The 19,687-nt window shown below is 40.3% G+C and overlaps 1 protein-coding gene across 2 annotated transcripts in view; it reads right to left on the reverse strand.

Moving 5' to 3' along the window:
- The window catches only part of LOC127582381 (guanine nucleotide-binding protein subunit alpha-11-like), a 52,582-nt gene that overhangs the window by 7,395 nt on the left and 25,500 nt on the right, over nucleotides 1-19,687 (reverse strand). Inside the window, exons 2-6 of one of the 2 annotated variants that reach the window (XM_052037566.1) lie at nucleotides 16,171-16,355; nucleotides 10,186-10,340; nucleotides 6,680-6,775; nucleotides 5,962-6,091; nucleotides 3,766-3,919 (exon numbers count right to left, since the gene is read on the reverse strand). In XM_052037566.1, the coding sequence (XP_051893526.1) occupies nucleotides 3,766-3,919; nucleotides 5,962-6,091; nucleotides 6,680-6,775; nucleotides 10,186-10,340; nucleotides 16,171-16,355 (720 nt within the window). Of the gene's footprint in view, nucleotides 1-3,765; nucleotides 3,920-5,961; nucleotides 6,092-6,646; nucleotides 6,776-10,185; nucleotides 10,341-16,170; nucleotides 16,356-19,687 lie in introns of both variants that reach the window. The other variant, XM_052037565.1, reaches the window with a different exon arrangement.

Consider the following 19,687-nt stretch of genomic DNA (forward strand, 5'->3'; position numbering starts at 1 on the left):
TTAGAGAACAAACAAGCATGTATACAATCACAGAGTGTGAACTTTGGAAATCTGAAATAAAAGCTAAAACATTGAAAATACTCAGCTAGTCAGATGCCATCCATGGAGAGAAAAACAGAGTTAATGTTTCTGGCTGATGACCAATCATCAGATCTTGTTTCTCTGTACCTACTTTTAAAGTAACAACGTTTTCCAAGACAGTTCTCTTGGGAGTGGTATCAAACAGAATATGACAACCAGCCATGAAGGGAGACGTTTGGGTAGATGATCAAATGCTTGATCAAGGAGATAAATTTAAGGAGCGTCTTTGAAGAACAGTATGAGAGAGTGAATTCCAGAACTAAAAGCCTTGGTAGTTGAAGGAATTGCCAACACTGGAGGAGCAAGTACTTTCAAAGATATTCAGGTGGCCAAGAGGAGTGCAAATATCTTGAATATAAAACTGGGGAGAAAATAAAGAATCTTTTATTTTTGCAATGACTTATAATGATCTGAAAGGCATTGCCCTGTGCAATTGTGACATTCAAGAGAAAATTGTCAAAAGTTGTTGCAGCAATTCATTGTAATAATTGATACAAATGGCAGGGGTGTGAGGAAATAGCAGGAACCTGAAACTAATAGAAATAACTTTTAAAGACCAAACATGATGGGGCTGAAGGATCTCCTCCTTGCTACAAGAATCAAATACAAACTAGGAATGCAGAGGAGCACAACAGCCTTGTGACTATCCCTCTCTTAATTCTCAGTATAAGCAACCAACACCACTATAAAATTCCATTGTAGACTCATTAATGTGAGCATCCAGGAAATCAATAACAACTTATATTTATATAGCATTTTAAAATGGTAAAACACTCCAAGGCATTGTACAGCAGAATCATCAAGATTTGCCAGAGAGCCACACAAGTCCATATTAGAACAGAGGAACCAAAAGTGAAGTCAAAAAGATGGGTTTCAAACATCTTCTTAGATTAGAAGAGGGAAGCAGAGAGGTTTGTGCCAGTAGTTCCAAAGTCAGGGTCCTAGACAGCTGAAGCATGACTGTCAATGACAGAGAGCTGAAAACTGGGGACGCACAAGAGAACAGAATTAAAGAAGTGAAGTCAGGGGAATTAGTTACCTGCATCAAAGGTTACCATGTATTGCCTCTACATCCCTTAACTACATTTCCTGGCTAGATTACCACTGACTTTCAGATATTTGTATTGCTATTATGGTGCTTTAATTGTATTTTAGTTCTATTTTGGTGTAGAGGAAATGCACCATGATTATACAAGAGGGCCAAGGCAATAAAGTAAGACCTTGTTCTTTTTAAACTGTTTCATTAAAAACTGAATCACAAAGCAATAAAAACTTACTATAGGAAGGCACATTTGTCATCTCCCCTCTAAAGAAGACATTGGCTTAGAAATTCTTTAACACAAGGGAAGGTGTTTTAAATCTGGGGTGTGCAGTGGGCCATGTTTCCTGTATCAGGACCCAAAAAAAAGTCGCTGTAATGCACCCAAAGGACTTTCCTCCACAATGCCAGAATGAGCACGGAGAATGAGTAGGTCAAAAGTCCAGCTCACTTGTCACGGTTGTGAGGAGATGCCCATCAACACCTTCTTGAGTTCTTTTTCCACTAACCTGCTTTCAATGGCCAATTCACCTACAGAATGCTTTTGGGATGTCAAAGAAAACTGGAGCACTCAGAGAAAACCCACAAGGTCACAAAGAGAACATGCAAATTTTGCTTTAACAGCCCCTGAAATCAGGAGCTGTGAATCAGCAGCACTAACAGCTGTATAACCATGTTGCCCAATGCAGTACAGGGCCTTGCTAGAGCAAATGGCCAACTGCATTCAGTCAACTGAGGCCCTTGCTCTAGCCCATACCTATCAGCTGTCAAAACTGTCATTAAAATTGAATGTTTCAGAATATCAAAAACAGGAACTATTAAAAAATAATTAAGATATACCTAGGAACTATTAAAAATAATTAAGATATAAAAATTGAAACACTAACAACACCTGCAAACATGAAAAATAATTAAATACATTAAATCTAATCAACCAAATGATCTAAAAGGGTTGCCATTTCATCCCATTGATTCGAAGATCTCACTCTGCCTCTGCTGGTCTAATCTCACACAGGCGCAGCAGGCAGAGTTCCCATGCTGAGAGTCTATGTAGGTTTGCACTGCTCTGTTCAACTCCACAAGGAGTTCAATGGTGCCGAGAAGGGTCAGCTAATAGCATAATGGAAGTTGCCAATGCTGGCTTCAGTTTTTGCCAGTTCTAGACTTCAGGAAATGTAGGTGAAGAGCACTGACTCCAGGACAGAAGGTCTGCTCCACTGTTGAGGCAGAATAAAGGAACTTTTAACTTCTGGAGACACGAGAGTCTGCAGAGGTTAGAACCTGGAGCAACACACAACGCACAGGAGAAACTCAACGGGTCAGGCAGCATTTATGGAGGGAAATGGACAGTTGACATTTCAGGTCAAGACCCTTCATCTGGTCTGGAAAGAAAGAGGGAAGATAGCCAGTATAGAAAGGTAGAGGGAAGGGGTGGAGCAAGAGCTGGCAAGTGATAGGTGGATCAAGATGATGGGAGTGACAGGCAGATGAGGGAGGAGAGAGAGTGGGAATGATGGCAGAAGCTGGGAGGTGATAGGTGGACGTGACAAAGTTCTGAAGATGATGGAATCTGATAGGAGAGGAAGGTGGAGCGTGGAATAGAGGGAGGGAGGCGGGCAGGGGAACCAGCGGAAGGTGTGTGGGGGTGGTGGGCAGATGGAGAGGGTGGGGGAGGGGAAAGAGATAGGATGATGGGGGCCAGTTGGATCAGGAGGAGAGAGAAAAGAAAAAAAAGGGCGAAAGGGACAGAGGGGGAGCAGTTACCGGAAGTTTGAGAATTCGATGTCCATGCCGCCAGATTGGAGACTGCCCAGGCGGAATACGAGGCGTGGATCCTCTCATTTAGATTTAGCCTTGACCTAGCAGGGGAGGAGGAGAACTAATCTGTTTAGTTGTGACCTGGGAGTGCTTGAAGGTAATTCTGAGTTCCTTAAACAGAGATTTACCATCTTCTGAACTGTCTGCTTCACCTTCATCTCTGACTGGCTGCATCGCGGCCTGGTATGGAAACTCCAATACACAGGAACGCAAGAGGTTACAGAGAGTGGTGGATCCAGCCAGTTCCATCATCAGTATAGCTCTTCCCACCATCGAGGACACCTACACGAGGCAATGTCTCAGGAAGGCGGTATCCATCATCAGGGATCCCCACCATCTGGGCCATGCCCTCTTCTCGATGCTGCCGTCAGGCAGGAGGTACAGGAGTCTGAAGATCTACAGCTTAAGGTTCAACAACAGCTTCTTCCCCACTGCCACCAAGTTCTTGAACCAACATGAAAAACCCTAACATTATCTTGGACTACATTTCTTTTTCTCCCTCTCAACTTGCACTAGTGTCGTTATCTTGTTGTTATCTTTATTTTGTTTATTTTTGTGCACATGTACGTTATGTATAAATTATGTTTACTTATGTTTATATTAACTTATGTTTGTCTGTTTGTAATTTACTGTGCTGCTGCTGTAAAAAGCTAATGTTACTTCTCCTTCACTAAAATAAGCCTAAATTTGTTCAAGATTAAGTTCAAGTTTATTGTTGTCATAGGCATACATACAGAGTATATATGCCATTTTCTGAACTGTCTTCTTCACTAAAAATAATGGTTGTAGGTGCCCTACACAAAGGAAGAGATATATTTTCCACTTACCTTTAAATTCATGAAAATAGTCTGCTAAGTGTGAGGTAAGAATCTTCTCCTTCAAAATATCCATTTTATTCAAGAAAAGAATTATTGATGAAGTTGGAAAATACTTGGACTTCAAAATAAAATGAAACAGAGCGAGGCTCTCCCTCATTCGATTCTGCAAAAGAAAAGATTCTTTCAGATTCAAAGCTTTTAAATATTGTGCTGATTTATCCTGAAAATAAACATATATGCTCATTATATTCAAAAATGATTTAACACAATGACATTTACGTCCACAACACAGCAAAGTTTTCAAATTGTCAGAAGGTATGCCTCTATCATCTGTTAATATATTTAAAAAATTACATCCACAGGAGCTTTGAATTAACCCTTGTGTATTATGAATTCTATATTCACATTTAAAGTGGCCATTTAAACTTGTCCTGCTGAAGTCCCTAGACCCCTAGCATTGTTTTATTCATTTTGAGTCTTTCCTGATCTCATCTTTCTCATGATAATGAATTTCTGTTGGTCTTAGTTACTCCACCATTGACCACTGTGTTTTAATTTCCCCTTTCTCTGAGCTCTGGAGTCCTCTCCCTTGAACTCTCTGCCTCTCTACAACTCTCTTTCCCTTCACACAGTACCATAAAACCCACAATAACAGAAAATGCTGGAAATACACAGCAGGGCAGGCAGCATCTTTGGGAAGAGAAATAGCGTTAATGCTTCATATCTTTGCTGTTTCACAGACACTGGCTGACTTGTTTCCAGCATTTTCTGCTTTTATTTCAGATTTCTAGCATCTGCAATTTTTTTTTGTTTTTCTTGGAATCCATACCTGGAAACTCTCTGAATTTGACCCAGAGTTTATAGTATTTTATTTAGAATTTCCTACTCTCTGGGAATTCAGATCAGGCCCAGACAAAGTCTTTGTGGGCTGTCACGTGCATCTGGCACTAAAACCTACCCATAGACTTGTGTCCAGCGATCTTAGTATACTTGAAAAGTCCCCTGGTATTAACATAGAACACAGAACACTACAGCACAGTACAGACCCCTCATCCCACAATGTTGTGCCGACACTTTATCCTGCTCTAAGATCTATCCAACCCTTCCCTCCCACATAGCCCCCTATTTTTCTATCATTCATGTGTCTATCTAAGTCTCTTAAATGTCCCTAATGTATCTGCCCCCACAACCTCTGCCAGCAGTGTGTTCCACGCACCCACCACTCTGTGTAAAAAAAACTTACTCCTGACATCCCCCTTATACTTTCCTCCAATCACCTTAAAATTATGTCCTCTCATGTTAGCCATCTCTTTCACCAAGGCTTTTGTCCTGATATCCTTTCCTGTGGTTGGATATCGGAATTTTATTTTTGGGTTGAGACTCTGCATCAGGACCAATGTAGGGTCCTGACCCAAAACGTCAACAATTCCTTTTCCCCACAGATGCTGCTTGACCTGCTGAGTTCCTCCACAAAAGTTTGTTTTTTTGCTCAAGAGTCCAGCACTTTACATCCTCGTTTGCAGATGTTTAGTGCAGATGTTTAGACCTACTCTTTTATATGTGTCAGTGAATGAGTTGATGATGACTTGGAACTTGGCCTTTAAGCTCTGCATACACAGGTGTTGTCTGCAAACTGCAGCTCAGCTACTGAGGTTGGAGTGACCTTGGCTGTGGAGTGCAAGTAGCAGAGGTTGAACAATTCCCCATTTGAATTGCTTCAATTCACGTGTTGAGAGGACTTCAGTGATCAAGCAATTGTGATACATTTCCAAGTCTGATTGGTGTCTGAAATTATTAGCTGAAGAATTAGAATTTCATTCTAAACCCCTGTGTGGTTGACTGATTGTCATATCTATTCCCCATTTCTCCAACTGCCACCACCATTAATCTCTCCACCTCTCCCACTCCTGCCTCTACTATTTCATTTATTTGAGGGTTTAGCTGTACACAAGAGATATTCAGAGTAATTTGCAAGAGACTTACAAATGGTAGAGTTCAGAGTATATTTAGTTTTACCATTAAAACTGAGTATCAGAAAATTTTATACCACATTATTCCAAATATCCAATACACGGTGCCAAGTCAGACAATTCCCACCAGCAACAGGGATTTATAAGTGTGTCCAGGTATTTCCCTTGTTCAGTTCTGACAATGGGAAGCAGACACAAGGAACTTCCAATGCCGGAGGATTCGCGTGAGACTCACCTCATTCTCACTTTCTTCTAGGACTTGATCATATTCACTGAGAGAAGCCAGGAATATAACTGACATGACATTCTCAAAGCAGTGGATCCACTTTCTTCTTTCAGATTTCTGTCCTCCAACATCGACTATTCTAAGAATTAGACAAGAACTTAGAAACCTTGAAGTTCACTGTTCCCATGTATAATAAATGGACACATCAAAATAATAACTGGATATTTTGCATTTTAAAAAATCAGCATAAATAACAGGATTAAAAGTGAATCCATTGAATGCATAACTGATATCAAATATCAGTAGATGTGTTTTTTATTTAATTACATTATTTCTACTGAAATTCAATTTGGTCAGATATAGCTCATATAATTAATCCCAGATAGTTTGTATAATGCAGATTACAGAACCATGAAACCTGCCTCAGTGAGGTCAGAGAGTGCTAGAGGGCACACTTTTCTCTGTTCAGTACTGCTTTCAATCAAATTAACACCTTTTAAAATGTGTTCTGGAGGTTTTATGAAAAGAATAGGAGCATATAGTCCTAACCTGCTCTAACACATTAACCCTGTTTTTTTCCCTCACAGATGCTGTATTGTCTGTTCCTAGTTTGGATTTCCAGCATCTACAGTTTTTTTGCCTTCAGAGCATGCTAACTTCTGTTCCTTTCCCTCGTAAAAGGATTTCTGAATACCTCAAGCATACTTTATGCATATTAAATGAATACTCGTTAATGCCTGTCGTTGGTACTCGGACCCGCAGCACGTCTTGATCTGTTGGTATGTAATCACTGGCTGCAATGCGATCAATGTCATTCAGGTAACTGCAAAAGAAATAAACAGATTAGGGCAATAGCAGGATTTCAAGGATGAACTGGTAACATTGTACATGGACATAGATGAAGATATACTATAAGATCATAAGACATAGGAGCAGAATTAGGCCATTCAGCCCATCGAGTCTGCTCCGCCATTCAATCATGACTGATTTTTTTAAACCCCATTCTCCTGCCTTCTCCCCATAAGATAAGATTAGTCACATGTACATCGAAACACACAGTGAAATGCATCTTTTGCGTAGAGTGTTCTGGGGGCAGCCCGCAAGTGTCACCACGTTTCCGACACCAACATAGCATGCCCACAACTTCCTAACCCGTAGGTCTGGAATGTGGGAGGGAAACAGGAGGACCCGGAGGAAACCCACGCAGACACGGGGAGAACATACAAACTCCTTACAGACAGTGGCCGGAATTGAACCCTGTTCGCTGGCGCTGTAAAGCATTATGCTAACCGCTACATTACCGTGCCTGCCCTCAACCAATCAAGAACCTATCAATCTCTGCCTTAAATACACCCAATGACTTGGTCTCCACAGCCCTCTGTGGCAACGAATTCCACAGATTCACCACCTTCTGGCTGAAGAAATTCCTCCTCATCTCAATTTTAAAGAGACGTCCCTTTATCCTGAGGCTGTGCCCTCAGATCCTAGACTCTCCTACTAATGGAAACATCCTTTCAATATTCGGAAAGTTTCAATGAGATCCCCCCTCACTTTGTTCTATGAAAGAAATTACAGGACAGATGAATCATCAAGAGCTCTACATTGTGTCAACTGGCTCAGGAGAGGAATTTAAATCTGGTTGCTTGTACTAACTATGTGCAAGAATAATGGTTGTCAGTGCACCTGACTTTATGCATTCAGCCCCACTGGAGTCAAAGGCATGAAGGCTTGCACCTGGGTCTCATCTGACATGCTGAATGCAACCAATAGTCAACATAGCTTTAATTGCTGGTATATAAAAAAAAAATTGCCCATTTAAGAGTAAGATAAAGAGGAATTTCTTCTCATTGAGGGCTGTGAATTCTCTTCCCTAATGGGTGTGGTGGTTGGGTGACACAGTGGCACAGCAGTTAGTGCTGCTACCACACAGCTCCAGAGACTCGGGTTCAATCATGGCCATAGGTGCTGCTTGTGTGGAGCTTTCACATTCGCCCAGTGGGTAGGTTGTCCCCAATGATCCAGTTTCCTCCCACATCCCAAAAATGGGTTTGTAGGTTAGTTGGCCACTAGAGTAGGGGGTTTGCAGAGGATTAGAGCATGTGAGAGAATATAGGTTACAGGGAAATGTGGGATTAATGGGATTGCTCTGAGAGCTGGCATAGTATTGGTGGGCCGCATGGCCTCCTTCTGTGTTGTAAGAAAATATGAAAATGAAAATCAAGAGGAACGTATGAGTAAGTTAAGTTGAGACCAATGTCAGATTAGCCATAATTTTATTAAATGGAGAAGCAAGTCCGAAGGGCTGCATGCCCTACCCCTGCTCCTATATTTGATGTTCTTATGTATTAATTTCTTTCCTCACAGTGCGAAGCCGTACACCAGCCACCAAACCCCTTGTCCAAAAGCAGGTCAGTTATTCAAATGTGTTAGTGAGGCTGTGACCTGGGATCTTTGCAGCTGTTTGGATTTAACAGCAGTGACCATAACTTACCTGAACCTGGAAACAAAACTACTGAAGGAAGGCAGGAATGGAGGACAGGAGGCTGGAGACAGCAGTTAAATGCCTCTTCTTACCTGTTTATGGGACAAGGGGAGCAAGAATGTGCTTCCACTCATCATCACCTCCCCATCTAATCCACTTGCTTCCCATTCCCCCGACCAAGGATCCCCTCCTTGAACTATAACCAACTGACCCAATCTCTCCAACCCACGACCTCCCCAATCCCCAAGTCTTTGATTCACGTCCAATCTCTCTTGATGCTCGATTGCTCACCAGGCCACAAACTCCCTCCAACCTTGATCTTCAACTTTGTCCAACCAATCAACCTGAGACCTCCCACCAGCCCTTCAACCTGTGAGCTCCCCAACCCTTAACCACCCTCTAACCCGGGATCTCCCACTGTAATCCCACCCCCAACCTCCAGGCCACAACCTCCCACCAATAAGCAATCTTCAGTCAGCTACAGTCTTCCCCTACTTGTGATTCCCCTTCAGCCTGAATCCACCCTCTCCTTCACTCCTCATCTCTCTCTCTCTCTCTCTCCCCCAGCACCCAAAAGTTGTCCATGTTCTAAGTCTGCTGGCCAGGAAATTACGGCAAACAATTTAAATTAAATCCTGCAATTAAATTCCACAAGACGTCTATGTATCCATAAACATCCACTTCCTAGCCACTGAGGCGATTCCAGGTCACCATTATATCTGCACTTTTTGTTTTAAAAGGTATTAGCATCTGCTCCACTTCCTTCATAACATGAATGAACACAGAATATTACAGCACTGTACAGGCCCTTCGGTCCACAATGTTGTGCCGACATCTTATCCTGCTCCAAGATCTATCTAACCCTTCCCTCCCATGTAGCCCCCTATTTTGAACCCTGATCATTTTCATGGCCAGACCTTTCACAGATAGAGCAACTAAGCTGCCTCTGTCAATTATATTCTTATACTTCCTTATGAAATAAAATAGGACATTCAGCCCATCAAGTGAATGCCAGCTCTCAGAGCAATCCCATCAATGCCATTCCCCCACTTGTTTGCAGGTAACTTGTCCCAGGATCTCTTTTGAATTGCAACCAATGGACCCTGGATCTCTCCAAACACAATCTTTCCAATCCCCAAGTCTTTGACTCATGATCTCCCCCTCGAATCTCCCTTGATCCTCGAATCCCCACTGTGCCAACTTGCACATGCCCATCAACTCCTACCACCTCCCTACACTAGGAGTAATTTATAGTAGCCAATTAAACTACCAACCAGCATGTCTTTGAACTTTGGGAGGAAACCAGAGAACCTGGGGGATCCCTTGCAGTCACAGGGAGAACAAGAAAACTCCACACAGGCAGTATCCTCGGTCAGGATCAAACCTTGGTTGCTGGAGATCTGAACTGCACACCACTGTGCTTATAAGCAGCTTAACAATCAGGAGAGGCACAGATCCACAGTCATAGAGGATTAAAAAGATCCAACAAATGGATAGAGAAATGCAAAGAGCACAGCAAAATGCTAAGGAATTAAACTTGTGGAAGTCTTGAAGGCTTAAAAAAAATCACAGAAAGAATCACACAAAGATCACTACTACATTCACTTCTTTTGATACTTGATTGCAACTTATGGAGCCTTAGGTGGGAAAAGGAAGGGAGTTGGCATTAATTGGATCATTCTGCCAGAGGCCTGGTTAACTGGCTTCCACGTGCACTCTCTAATTCTACGATTCTAGGAATCAAAACTTACTAATTTGTCGAGTCAAGCAATTGGTACTCTCGGCGCCGTTCATAGCAGATCCTTACTCCTGAATCATTCCATAAACTTTTAATTATATCTGCATGATGTCTTTCTAGGATAGTGATTTTATAAGCTTCCAATTCCTTTATCACTTGAGAATGTTCCTGTTGAATGAAAATCAGAGCATAAGTAAAAGGTGTGGCACATACTTGGTTGTCAGATTTCCACTGTTGAGTTTTCTACAAAATAGAAAATGCTGGGGGGTGGATGTGGTTATAGCAAGACAATTTTCCTAAAGCAATATCTTCAAATACTCACACAGGAATATAAACTGGTGATATGAGAAACAAGAATGGAATGCATGATGTTAACATTCAGAGTGAATCATGATAGAATTATGTCCAATGATCCCCTACCTGTAAGTACTCAAAGACTATACTTCCTCATGGTGCCTTGTATGAAATGTCAAACGATATCAACTACTAATAAATAAACCTTCTTACAAGTATTCTTATTTCCCTGTTTAGAATGGGATATTCAAATACACACTCTCCAAGGTAGTTTTATACTCCGCTGACAGTCAGATAATGACGTAAAAAAAATTATTATTTCACCATGAAAATTCTGTTGGCCACTGAATGATCCTAACTCCCAATGCTAACAAATACTTAATTATACTCCTTCAACAATACTCCCTAAATTTTTGTGCTTCCAACAGAAACCTTTATGCCTCCCTCTGTTAACTTGAGAGTCAAGAGGGTAATTTTCAACCTTTGACTTCCGTGAATACAAATTTCAGGATTACAATGGGTGGTCAGTTCACTGTTGCCATTCTTCTAGTTTATTAATGTTGAAAAGGAGTGTCCAATACTGCAATTCAAGTCTCATCAACTGATCTTCCATCCTCCAATTTTCCAAACTAATTCCCATTCAATTCCATACCCATACTTCTTCATTCATCTTGGTGAAATTTACAATGTTACTTATATACTGTATATTAGTGGAAATCTGACTGAGTTGTCCGAGTGCATGACAGAGGATGTGCAGTAACATAGGGCGTTATTATGAGGAAGGAGTCAAATCTGGGACTCTCTCTCTTTACCTACAGTACCTTGTCCAAAGGTAGGAATCCAATATGCCAGGATCCCTCACTGAATACATGGGAACCAACTGTTCTCCATGCTTTCATTCAAACAGCTTTATGTTACATCTGATCTTACAAAATAGGTCTGACTATCACAACCAAACTCAGCACTGTTATCTACAGATGTCCACATATCAACTTCTGTCAAAGGTCCCTGTAAAATGGCCCATCTTCACGCATTGCCAATCAACGTCAAGCCCTACTGTGGTACTCACACATCACTAACCCTGTTGGATTTGGTAAAGTCACCATTGATTAGGAGATCAAACATCTAATAATGTGCCTCAACAACAAGGATCTTATCACTTATCTTCTGAAAAATTCTGAAAAATTTGTCTCAAAAACAAAATAGGTTGCACACAATTTGGGTGGTCGTGTCAATTCTCCTGATAATTAAGTTTACAGAGTTCAGTGCATGTGATTAATATTGTACTACAGAAGGCTTCAGCCCAATTAGCAAGAAAATTCCATCGGTCATCTAATGTTGTGTGTGTGTTTTTGGCATGCTAAGGCTTCTTATGCAAATTTTCACACAATGCCAATTTAATTATCAGTGGATTTAGATGGAAAATGCTTATCAAAATCTACTAATCCAAATGTTTCTAAATATCTAGCAATGAATAGCTAATCAGAATGCTCCATGCACCTGGAATATGAGGTTGTTGTTACTGCTTACACCTGGGGAATGAGATAACCATGAAAAAGGACCAGAAATTCTATTCTTTTCCCACCCTGTAGGAAGCTTGCCTCCAATAAGTTATGCCACAGGGCAGCAATAACTTGTATTTACTTGCACTTTTGAAGCAATAGAATATCCCAAGAGACTCAAATCAGATCTATAATCATTTTGTCCAAAATTAAATCTACCAAGAATCATCCAGAAAACATGCCAAATTTGAAACATAAAATGTCAAAATGCATTAAGCTCTGAATTTTAATATTAATTTCCAGGAATCTGAGTGACACTGGCAAGGCCAACATTTATTGCACATCCGTAATTACTTTTATATAAGTGGAGGCGAGCTGACTTCTTCAAACACTGCAGTCCTTCTGGTGTTCTCCCACAGTAGAGAATTCCTTCATTTAGAATCAGCAATGATGAAGGATTGGTGATAGATTTCCAAGTCAGAATAGTAATCGGGGAGACCTGGAGATGATGACATCCCTGTGTGACTATTCCTCTTATCCATCCAGATAACAGAGATTTCAAGTTTTGAGAGATGCTGTTGAAAAAGCCTTGGTGTGTTGGTACAGCGAATGTTGTTGATGATCCAGCCTTCAGCACAGTACACCAGTGGTGGAGGAATTAAATGACGAGAGAGGTAGATGGTATACCAATCAAGCAAGCTGCTGTGTCATAAATGGAGTTTCATACATTCTGGCAAGTGGAGCGTATTCTATTTCACTCCTGATGTGGCTTTCAGATGGTGCAAAGGTGCTGGGACGTTGAGCTGAGTTCCTCATGACAAGGGACTCATCCTCTGGCCTGGTCTTGCAGGCAGAGGGAAGCTGTAGGTTTAACTAAAATGGAGTCAAATCTGGAGTGCTGGCAGAGAAGAAGGATTGAAGACTGTTGAAGGGATGGGGATAGACAGAGAATCTGAGAGGAGAGAAGTGAAAGGAGAAGGATGAGAAAGAAGGGCAGGGATCAGATAAGTAAAAAGTAAAATGGAAGGAGGAAGTGGCACAAACAGAAGATGTGGGTTGGGACCAAAGTCGCAGCTAAAATGTACAGAGGAAACATTCAAATAAACAGGTTACGAAGAAATCATTGAGATACGTACAAGGAAAGAGAAGTAAATATGAGGAATTCCAAGGTTAAATCCAAATGTCTTGAAGGGTAAGGTCGGCCTGGCGAGGGTAGAGTTGGCATGTGAACTTGTTTGTGTTGGAAGACAGGTCTGATGGCTGAGTGATGTCCAGAAGCCATTTTAAAAGTAAATTTTCAGAGGAATTTTTATTGTAGGCTGATGGAGATATTTTCCTAGAAGTGTGGAAGATTGATGGTAAGCTGATATTGGGTGCTGCCTTAGGTCAAGGAGTGCCAGAAAAATGTTAATTATCAGTCAGAAAGAATGAATCTCTAGCCAGGAATGAGGCTGTACATGGAGTTGAAAAGCCCAGAGACCAGACGTAGGCACAAAAGCAAGGGGCAGGAAGGGCTTTAAACTGATCAGAATTACTTCAGATCTGAATCAACTGAATATCAGAACACCGAGCAGGCAGCTGTGCAATACAGAAAGTTCAGGAAAATAAATCTAAGGGAAGTGCTCACTTCAGCCTGGAGAGCAGAAGGTAATTGAAGAGCATTACAGCAGCTGAGTCCTATGGTGCAGAGCAGAGCAGAGCAGGGTGTAATCCAGAAGTGAGAGAAATTCAAGAGTTGGTAAGCCAAATTACTTCAGATACTCTTGTTGAACAGGCAGTGAAAGGCTCTGGCAGGTTGCTTTAAAGTCAGAGCATGCATTGTAGGCCAAAACGTAATCGTTCCCAAAGCCAGGGATCTGAAGCAGAGAAGGAGATGAGACAGGAATGGGCACTGGATGAAGAAGCACTGATGAGGAGCTCTGGTAGGAGCTGTAAGTGAGGGGCTACCTCAGGGACTTTCAGAGGTGTATTCTGTTCATTGTCATTATCATGTTACTGCTTGTAGGAACTTGCTTCTAAATTATTTCACTGACTATTCTTCAATTGTACTTCACTAGCCATACAGCATTTTGGAATGCAAGTCTATTTTCCTTTATTTCGTTGGGGAATCCTGAGCAAGCTTTTTCTGCCTCTAGTTGTGCCCTACCATTCTCACCTTGGAAGTGCTTCACTTTACCCCAAACCAGTTTTCTTCATCTTGAGAAATACTTACAATAAAGAGAAACCAAATGGGCAAGTTCCAAGAAGTTTGTTTTTGTTGTTTTATTCATCATAAAGCAATACCTTGATGTTTGACAGAAGCTACTAAATTCCTCGTACAAGGAATGAAAGAGATACTACAGTACTGTCGAGAATTAAAATGAGAACAAAAGAGATCTGTTAACCTTCAGGATGTTAGGTATTTTACCTTTATGTAAGATTTTTGCTTTTTTTAAAATAGATATATACATGAGTAGTAAGCTCTAAATGAAATATTTCCATTTCGATCTCCCTATCCTTGTTGGCTCTTGTCACTGCCAATAAGTGCTGGCTGCCTGAACTAGTTGAATTTACTGGCAAAATACAGAGAGAATTCTTGAGGGGAAATCACCCACATGAGAATATTTGACAGAGAAGTAACTCAGTCTGAGCAAAGGCACTCTGCCAAGCAGGTAATATTTCTGTCAGCACCCTGTTCCTTTTTGCATTTGTAACTTAATACCGAAATGAAAATGATGACAGTTAAGAAAAGGCAAGATGAATTAGTGTTTCAGATGGAAATCCTGTTTCTCTTTTCACACACTGCTTCACCTCCTTGAAATTTTGCAGCATTTACTCGTTTTATTTCAGATTTTTAGCATCTGTTATTATGATGGGGCAGTCCTGCCCTTTGGAATAATGCAATGAGCTGAGCTTCATCTGCCTTTACCTGATCAGGACACTGTTAAATCTCATGTAACTGTTTGAAAAATAGCAGAGAGTTTTGCTGGTGCCTGGCCAACATTTCTTCTTTAAACACAACTGCAAGAAAAGATTAATTATTCATTCATCCTCTTACTGTTTGTGGAATGATGAAACCAAGAAGTGGTTCATATGTTTATCTATGAAACATCACTGCACTCTAAGACACTCACTATGTGAAGCACCCTAAGAAGTTTCAATGGCAGGAAAAAGGGCTATAAGCATTCTGATAGTTAGAACACTAGAATAAGCTCCAATAATATATTGCATCATTGAGTTTTATTTTGCATTAAGTATTGTCCAATTTCAAAAGATGGAAGGTTGGATGCAGTATAGTATCATGTAATTATATTGCTGGTGTATTGTTCCACAGCCTTGCACTAATGACATGGAGAAACAGGCCTGGAAATCCATTCCTGATATGTAACACCAATGCTATATAGAATTGTCTGTATATTCTACTTAGTTTCCAACATTCAATTTCATTGAATGGCATTTAGCACAACCAGTCCAAGATAAATTTCTAAGTAATGAGTTTAAATCCCACAATAGCAAATGGGGTATTTAAATTCACTTCAATAAACATGGATTATCAGTAATGGCAATCATTAAACCATTGCTTTGTTGTAGAAACTCATTATGTTTTCCGATGCCCTTTAGGGAAAGAGATCTGCCATGTTTACCCCACCAGGTCAACATGTGACTGCCGATCCAAAGAAAAGTGGTTGAGTCCAAAATCCAGATCCAGTCCTGATGAAGGGTCTTGACCCAAAACGTCGACTGTCCACTTCCCTCTACTGATGTTACCTGATCCACTGAGTTCATCCAGCAGCTCATTTTTTGCTGAGTTTGAAATAGCCTAACAAACCACTTAATGGCAGTTAGGGATGCACAATAAATGTTGGTCTTGTCCATGACACCCACACCCCAAGAAAAATAAATAAGTTCCAAGCTTACACTGCAAGCCATGCAGATACAGAGAAACTGGTGTGACCAATGATTTCTGTTAGTTACGATACTGTGCCAGTGTTCTTTCTCTTGTGGTTTCCTGGTGTACACAGGAAGTGTTCCCAACCAGCGAGTATTGAACCCTACACTTTCCTTTACCTATTTTCTCAGTTGCTCAGACTGAAGTCTTCATGAAAGTTGTCTTTTAAGGGCAGACAGAACTATCATTCTGAGTCAGACCAAACAGTTCCAAGAACAAAGAAGCAGAGGATAAACAGAAGCAATTTTTTTAACATTAATCATCATGATCTTACCTTATTTTCTTGATACTGATATTGTATATTCAAGGTGTCCATTGCTCTTGTAATAGACTGCATTGCGGTGATTATATTCTGGTAGACCAACTTTGCAAAGGCTTTTCGGTCTTCCTCAGAATATCCAGACCCATGAATAATTCTCATTTGTTTGATGAATGTGCTTTTGCCACTTTCTCCAGTGCCTGGATTACAACAGATACCAAGATACACATTAGATTTGCAGCTCCTCAGAAAGTGAAGCAGCTCTTATCTTTATGCAGCAAGATCCAGACAGCATTCAGACAAGTGTCAATAACTGAGAGGTAACATTTGCAGCACATGTGCTGGGTAATAACCATCTCCAACAGCTGAAAGTCTCATCATCTACCCTTGATATGCAAAGGGACTTCCATTATCGAGTCTGCCTCCATCAATACTCTGGGGATATCATTGATTAGAAGCTCAACTGGACCAGCCAAGTGTGGTTGAGTATTCTATAGTGAGTCATACTCCACCTGACACACCAAAACCTTTCCACCATCTGCGAGTCAGAAATATGGGAAACTTGCTGGGTTGAGTGTAGCTCCAACAACACTCAAGAAACTTAGCACAATCCAGAACAAGGCAACCAGGTAGGCACCCAGTTCTTTGCCAATCATCTTCCACGAGCTAACTGAGACTGTAGTATGTACCATTGACAAAGTGCAAGAGAGTTAGTTGCAAAGGCAACCCCAATAGCACTTCTTCAATTCATCACCTTGGGTTTTATACTCAAATTTGATGTTTGGTGAATCATTGATGCCTTATCATGGAAAGAAAAGGGAGGTATGAGGAAGCACAGACAGAGACCTTAGCCCATGACTCCAGCATTTTGTCTTAATTATGAAAGATACATTTTGTGGCATCACACTGCAAGAAGATACTGAGATATAATGTACTCTGAAAGTAAATAGGAAGAGTCTAGCTGGGATTGATAGAGATGTTTCTATCTTAACACCAGGCTGCCTGGATCAGAATGAAAATCTCAAACGTACTTGTTACAATGTATTTTAGTGAAGTGATTGTGGCACAACAAAGTTCAAGTGTTCATGTCCCAACATGGCAAGTATAAATTGGAATTATAATTTCTGTACCAGTATCAGAATAAGTAACCATAAAAGCTGTGGTACCATCTAATACAATTGCTCTGAAGTAACTGACCCGTGGTGAAATAGTTTAAGGTGATCTTCTTAATGACACCTAGAACTAGAAATGGAAAGTAAATGCCATCCTAAGCCATCAGAATGTCAGCTGTAGCTTGGTTGCTAGCAATCTCACTTTTGAGTTAGCATTTGTGAGTTTACATCCCACTCAACTGACTTCAGCACAATGCTGAGAACTCTATTATGTTGCCACAGGTTACCTTTTTCAGATGACATATCAAAACATAAATCCATTGCTCCCTGAAGCAGATACAAAACATTTTATGAAACTACATGAGGAAGAATAGGAGAGATCTGCCCACTGTTTAACCCTCTAACAACACCTGGAAGTATAAATACAAAACTTAAGAACATATACCACCAGGATCCAGAACAGTTCTATCCCACTGTTATAAGACTCATGAATGGAATTCTTAGCCGATAAAAATGAACTCTTGATCTCTTAATCTACTTCGTCATGCTCCTTGCATCTTATTTATTTACCTGCACTGTACTTTCTCTGTTACTGTAACACTATATACTCCATTTTGTTATTGTTTTCCTTTTGTACTACCTTGACATACTTATGAATGGAATGATCTGGATGGTACACAAAATAAGCTTTTCACTGTACCTCAGTACATGCCACAATAATAAACCAATTACCAAATGATCTAGTCATCATCATACCACAGTTTATAAGTGCTTGCTGTACATAAATTGCTTACTCCCCTTTCCCCACATTACAGTGGTGACTAAACTTCAAAAATATTTCAATGGCTTTATGGCAGCTTGGTATTTCTGAGATGGTAGCCACTGTTACAATCCCTCTTGTTATATGACTTCTCCTCCCCATTCAAAAAACAAAAGTGTGTCTTGGCAACTGATCACTCTTAAAACTATTCTGGGCAGGTCAGATACAGATAATTAATTAAGCCATTTTTATGTCTCTTATGCATTTACTAACATCATCACCAGAAGTGAACAGAATAAAAAAATTAATGCACTCTCAGAATACAGTGGGTAACTAGACTCAGAACAAGTGCAGGCTAGAACATTCTTTCTCCACTGTAACTTGTGAGTCTATGTGCTGACATTCAGAGCAAATTCTGAGTGCTTTGAAACCTTTTCTGAAGGTTCTTCTCTTTCTTAAATATACAATGACAAGAAATACCATACAATCTCAGACAAAATTATTATGCTAATAAATAAGATGCATTTATAGACTTGAAATCCATTTCAAAACATCATATTCAATATGTGTCTCTCACCACCTCATATTTAGGCTATAATTAATTAACAAAGAAAAATTATGCACAGTTGTCCTTTGCATGGTTTATATCTACAGTCATGGTCAATAGTAAGTCATACTTTGACAGCAATCAGGCAACAGCATAAACAATGCAACAAAATTTGTGACAGGTTATTTAATGAAAACTTTGTTTTTATGTGCATGTCAGAAAGAGAGAGCTTTACTGCTGTTTTCATTTCCTTTTTTTATATTCCATTTTCCCCTTTTACACCTTTCTATATCACTTTCTAGCTAAGTGGTTTAGGGTTTGGTGGTTCGGGTTCACTGTTCTGCATGAACACAGTTGATCTTTGTTCACATTATATATTCCTAGCCTTCGACTTCCACACAGAGAATGCGTTATTGAAACAGGCCAGTATTGTGGGCAGATCACCTTTCAATACTGTTGTACGACTTCTGCAGCCAAATTACATGGGAGAGGTGATGTTTCGGAGAAGAGTGATAAGTCTGATGATACCTGGAGTCAGATAATTGAGCCATTGGGGAAGAGTGCAGAAACTTGAGTCCTTGTCAGATTTAATAGGTGGTGATTTAGAGGGAGCCTTCCAGAGTAATAATAGGAAATGCAAACGAAAGTAGAAGCAGAGTACTGGTTCAAATCTAAGAAAGGCAAATTCATAACAGATGGAGGGAAGTGTTTCTACGTTCACATTATTCAATTCAAAATTATAAAATGAAAGAAATGAATTTCTGCAATGTTAGTAGCGATAAAGTTCCTTGCAGTAATTTAAGGGTCTGTTGAATGCCATGATGGTGGAACTGATAGGGAATCCTTAACGTGTTTAACAGAACCATAAAAATTTACAATATGGAAGGGGGTCATTTGGTCTATTGTGTTAATGCTATACATGGAAGTTCAGTCTATATCATTACCCAGCTATTGGTCCATAGCCTTGTTGGTTACAGCTCTTCAAGTGCTCCTCCAGGTTCTTTATAAATGTGGTGAAGGTTCCTGCTTCCACCATTCTTTCAGATAGTGAATTTCAGACCCCCATATATTGTTGAGTGAAAATAATTTTCCCCAGCTCCCCTCTAGACCTTT

This window comes from Pristis pectinata, chromosome 24 (assembly GCF_009764475.1).
Source record: "Pristis pectinata isolate sPriPec2 chromosome 24, sPriPec2.1.pri, whole genome shotgun sequence".
Classification (NCBI taxonomy): domain Eukaryota; kingdom Metazoa; phylum Chordata; class Chondrichthyes; order Rhinopristiformes; family Pristidae; genus Pristis; species Pristis pectinata.